The sequence below is a fragment of the Enhydra lutris genome, unplaced genomic scaffold, assembly GCF_002288905.1.
Source record: "Enhydra lutris kenyoni isolate GAN:26980312 unplaced genomic scaffold, ASM228890v2 scaffoldscaffold20, whole genome shotgun sequence".
NCBI lineage: Eukaryota > Metazoa > Chordata > Mammalia > Carnivora > Mustelidae > Enhydra > Enhydra lutris.
The window spans coordinates 715,285-720,319 of NW_019154104.1; the positions used below are offsets into that span (position 1 = coordinate 715,285).

The 5,035-nt window shown below is 48.0% G+C and overlaps 1 protein-coding gene across 1 annotated transcript in view; it reads left to right on the top strand.

The window, feature by feature from the left end:
- The window catches only part of LOC111148638 (pleckstrin homology, MyTH4 and FERM domain containing H1), a 39,577-nt gene extending 36,428 nt beyond the window's left edge, over positions 1–3,149 (top strand). Inside the window, exons 26-28 of the mRNA XM_022505389.1 lie at positions 1,344–1,430; positions 1,739–1,885; positions 2,837–3,149. Coding sequence (XP_022361097.1) covers positions 1,344–1,430; positions 1,739–1,885; positions 2,837–2,929 — 327 coding nt within the window. The 3' untranslated portion in view covers positions 2,930–3,149. The remainder of the gene's footprint in view (positions 1–1,343; positions 1,431–1,738; positions 1,886–2,836) is intronic.
- Positions 3,150–5,035: the final 1,886 nt, after the last annotated feature.

The following is a 5,035-nucleotide window of genomic DNA, read 5'->3' on the forward strand; positions in this document are numbered from 1 at the left end:
CCTTCTTCCTCCTTCTTCCTCCTTCTTCTTTCTTCTTTCTTCTTCTTCTTCTTCTTCTTCTTCTTTCTTCTTTCTTCTTCTTCGAGATAGAGAGCAAGCATGCACAAGCAGGAGGAAGAAGAAATAGAGGACCAACTAATTGACACACAAGGGTTCAAACTTGACATGATAACCATCTCAAGAATACCTCCATTTTTTAAAAAGTGTAGAAGAACAATATATAATCTAAACAAATACGTCTCTGCAGACTGAGGAGGGCCACGGGGGACTCCTTAACCACTCAGGCAAGAGTTAATTTCACCTGCACAAAGCTCTGGGGGCCAGTAGTAATCTCAGCTGGAACTTCTCTGGGCTGGCTGTCTGGTGTGCGTAAACGATATTCGTAATCAGAGTGCCGGGTCCTCAAAGCTGGGTCACGATCCTATTCACTGACGGTACAGATGAGACAGTGGACATTCACTCATTCATTCAAGAAAGAATTATTGAGCTACTAGGTCTCAGGCACTGTTCGAGAAGGCAAGAGATGAGCAAATCAAATACCATCCTGGCCTTCGTGGAGCTTCCCATCTAGTAGGGGAGATACTTGTTAATCAGATAATCATGTATATTTTCTCTGTAAATACACATTCCCTCTCTCTAAATACACATTTTACAAGCTGTCGTAAGTGCTTAAGAAAGGAGAAGTATCGGGGTTATAAAGGCATAGAACAGGGGAGCCTGGGGCCCTCTCAGTCCGGGAGTTTGGGAAAAGCTTCCGAAAATGAGGACATGTCCTTCCCTCTCCTCAGCCTTTTGGGTAGGAGAGCTAGGAAATCTGGATTGCCCTACTGCAGCTGGGCAGTGAAAATGAGTCATTCCAGGAATTGTCCACCAAATAGCCACTTTTCTCACTAGTAGAGCCAAAAGCCCATAAGATTGCATTCTTGCTTTCCTGTTTCTTTCACGGCCCCTAGGAAATTGGCTGAACCAAGATGTACTTCAGCTGGGAGAGACTATGGATGGAATCCATCAGTTTGTGAGCACTAGGAGAACATAGCCCGTTCTCTATGCCCGTGACTGAGCAGCCAGGGCTGGCCTTGTTCTGCAGCACAGAGCCTCTCAACCTGTGTGCTGTGGGTACCCCTCCCTTCTCGAGATGGTAATTGGGTGGCCAGAGCCCCAAGACCAGATGTCTTCTATTTACTTCAGTATGCTGTACAAATACCATCCTTCATGTTTTCCAAGACAAACGTTGGACATCACTGCCTAGCAGATTCCTGGATGTGCCTTCTTCCTCCAAAAGCTCTTACAGTTTAGCATTCCTAGCTGTGGATACATCTGATGGGATTTTCCTGTTTCCCCAGCCTGCACAGATGTCTTCCAAGGACAGCTCTCTGGTGTGGATTGCTGTGAATGAAGACGGTGTCAGCATCCTGGACCACAGCACTATGGTAGGAAAGAATGAGGGCTGGCAGTCTGACCCTTCCTTCTCCTGAACAGCACCTTTTCTTCTCCTCTGTGGACTCAAAGAGCTGAGCTAAGTGACCATGGTTTCCCAACCCACCCTACCCAAGCCTTGCTTTCCTCTAGGCTAGACACAGCTTATAGACATTCAAGATGTAGATCTCCAAGTTAGGACCACTTCCAAGTTCTCCCTTTTTGGTTAAGGCTATTTATGCTTGGAATAGACAGGGGGTGCTGGTTCATCTCCGGAGGCAGGTGGGAAGTTTCCCCAGAACTGACTGGCTTCTTCTCACAGCAAGTGCACGTCACTTACCCCTACTCTTCAGTAATGACCTTCGGTGGCTGCCGGGATGACTTCATGCTTGTGATTAGATCCATTCCAGACCAGAGCTCTGGAAAAGGCCACATTGAGAAGTTGCTCTTCCGGATGGCTGCTCCCAAGGTGGGTCTGACAGCTGTTAAAACATGATACTCGGATCTCTCTAGAATGAGGAGGTGGGCTTGAAGTTAAGGAAGCTGGGTTATGACGGCCTCTATGAGGGCCCTTCCCCAGGTAAAACTCTGGTCTTGGCTGTAATCAGTCCTCCAAAGGGTTCAGGTAGGGCTGCAGCTCCGAGTCCCTGCCGAGCTGGTGGGTGTGGGGCTGGCTGAGAGGGCATGCACTCTGGTCCAGCAGCTCCCCTGCCCTCCACGTGGTATTTTCAGCCCCCGCAGCCCAGCACTGCACAGGCTGGAGGCGGGTGCCCACTCGCTGCTCTTGCAGCAGACCGGGGGCCAGGGCAGCCAGCTGCCTCCCCTGTGTGCTCTTCTGGCTTCTGCCAACACAAGTCCCCAGGTGGGACAGTCTGCACATGCTCCCCCTTCCTTACGGTCTTAAAGTCCATCCCAGAGACCGATTCTGCTTTAAGGGCTTTGTATCCTGCTTGGTGCAGGAGATACAGACTAGCAAAAATACAAAGACTCCAAAACCCAAGTTCTGATTTATAGTTTCTGACTCCCTTCTGAGGGTAAGTGGAAACCCTGTTGTTTTAATCCTAAAATTGGAGTTTCCCCAACCTCCTCCTTTTAATGCTGCCCCTGCCAAAGGAGAGGATACACAGACACTTCCTCCAGGGAGGCCCACTTCCCTGGCTTGGAGGTGAACAGAGTATCGCCCCTCCTGTTCTCAGGAGGGTACTCTGCATCAGTGGCCCTTCAGACCAACAGGCACCCACTTCACTGGGCCTCTGAACCTCCCAGAAATGATCCCCTTTCAACATTTTCTCCCAGGTATTTTTAAGAGATAAGAAACTGAAGCCCAGGAAGGTTATGCACCCAGTATAGCAGCTAGTATGTGAGAAAGCTGGCATGAAAGCCAAGGCAGGTTGAATTCCTTTGTTTCTGTTGTCTCAAGATTGCAGAGGCTACGTTCATCATGGCCAGCTACATGAACCATTGCTCCGTGACTGTGAACCCCCCAACAGCCCGCCCACTGCCCACCAGCTAGGGGAACCGGAATGACAGCAGTTCTTTGCTTCTGTTCGTGTGCTGCCAGAGGGCCAACGTTGCTGTGAATGCTTCTCCTACCCCTTTCCCCCCAAACCACCTGGTACCTCTCGGATTAGAGATCTGTATCCTAGGGTATGATACTACTGTGATGGGCCGGACAGCCCTCCCCCAACCCCGCCCTGTTTGTTCTATGAAATGTCTAGTTCAGTGTCCCTGAAGCCTTTACTCTCTAGGTGCCTTATGTTTCAGGGCCCAACTTTTAAAAATCCAGACCCAGTATAGAAACCACTTTTTTTCACCAGAATACTGAGCTCTGGATGCTGCCCGATTCTAGACACAGACTGGGATGGTCCACTGTTACTGGTTACTGAGGGCATCAGTGCTGTAAATCAAGGCTTTCTGCATGGATACTCTTGGGAAGGCCAGTATCTTTTATACTGTACCTGGTCCTTATGTGGGGATTTATACTTGAAGTTTTCCCAACATCCCCAAACAAGATAGGACTAAAATTTCCAATTCACCTGAACCGTGACAAAAGCCCAGAACTCATTAAAACTGGACTGCCGTTCCCAGATGGGAAAGGTATTGGCAGGGCTGAAGAAAAAGGAAGACTCACCTTTTCCCTTCCCCACTGTAAGAGAGCAGGCATTTGCAGTGCCCTCTGGGGCAGCAGCTCCTGTGTCTGCAGGACAAGGAAAGGCACTATCCCTGCTGAGATTGAAGCTATTCTCCCTCACACTGGACTGTCAGCCCCACTGGGTACAAGCAAGGGCAGGGGGTAAGTCCAACGTGACCTCTCCCTGTCTCATTTTAACCACTAGGGCTCAGTGAAAGCTGTGCTTCCTACTGTAGGATGGGGTGGTCGTCGCTTGTTTCCTTGTTCTCTGAAAGACCAAATGAATGCACCGGTTTTTGCCGCTTTGTGAGGCCACCAAAGAGGAGTCAGAAACAGAATCCAGGCTTGTGGGCCTGGATTTACTCAAGGCTTCTGGCGAACTTCCGCTGGGAATTAGTTCGAGGGCAGAAGGCACGTAGGCTAAGAGCATCCTGATGATACAAATACCTCCTAACCCCAACGGAGACCTTATATTGAGTGCAGAGATGATCCCTGTCTCCACCCTCCCCTGAGAGAAAACAAAAAGACGAAAGAGTTCATTCATACTCTGATTTTCCAGCATTGGAGAAACTTGAGTTTTATTTCATAGCTCTAAGGCAGTCTGAGCATTTGTCAATAAAGTGCTGAAAACTGTATGGGTTTAGCAGTAGCATCTAAGAACCAAGCCTTTGACTTCAGCGAAGTGTGTGTGTGTGTGTGTGTGTGTGTGTGTGTGTTGCACACTGTAAGAACTTCAAGGCTGGAACTGGTTATCTGAACACCTCAGCTGCTGTGGGCTTCCCCTCTCTCACCCTTTAAACGGAAAAGCATGAAAACAACATAAAGCAGCACATGATAGTGTCTGCCTCTTTTACGTGAACTTGACTTTGCAAGACTGGAAATTTTATAGCCATCTCTCATTTCTATTGCTGCCTTTCCCCCAGGATTTAGGAACTAGATGAGACATTTCTACCTCAAACAAGTCACACGTCATATGTACCACAGGCTCCAAACAACCCCTCCTGTACTGGTGTGAAATTACGGCTCTGGTTTATAATACCCTGAGTGTCTCCAGGCCCATGAGGATAATGTTATCCACCTGGGAGTTTAAAGAAAAAAAAAAAAAAAAAAAGAATTAGGATTCTAAGGAAAAAGCAAGCAAGGATGGAGCTGTGTTCACACTGAACTTGGGAGTCAAGCTATTTCCCCCACCCTATCTCCTTCCCAGCCCTTCAGGAATCCTCCCATAGTTTATTAATTCTACACAGAAGAAACTGCCTTATAATCAAAGGCTTCTACAGTTGGTATGTTTATCCTTTTTTAACATGTGTGGAAACCAAAGTCGAACTTCTGTCCAGCCTTTGGTGTCACCCCTCTTGGCAAAAGACGTTTTCGAAACCCTAGACAATGCTGACTAACAGCAGAGTATTAATGTGCTTGACATCCATGACTGCAATGCTGTGTTCATATTGTCAATAAAAAACAGCTGTGAACCAGGCAATTACTGTG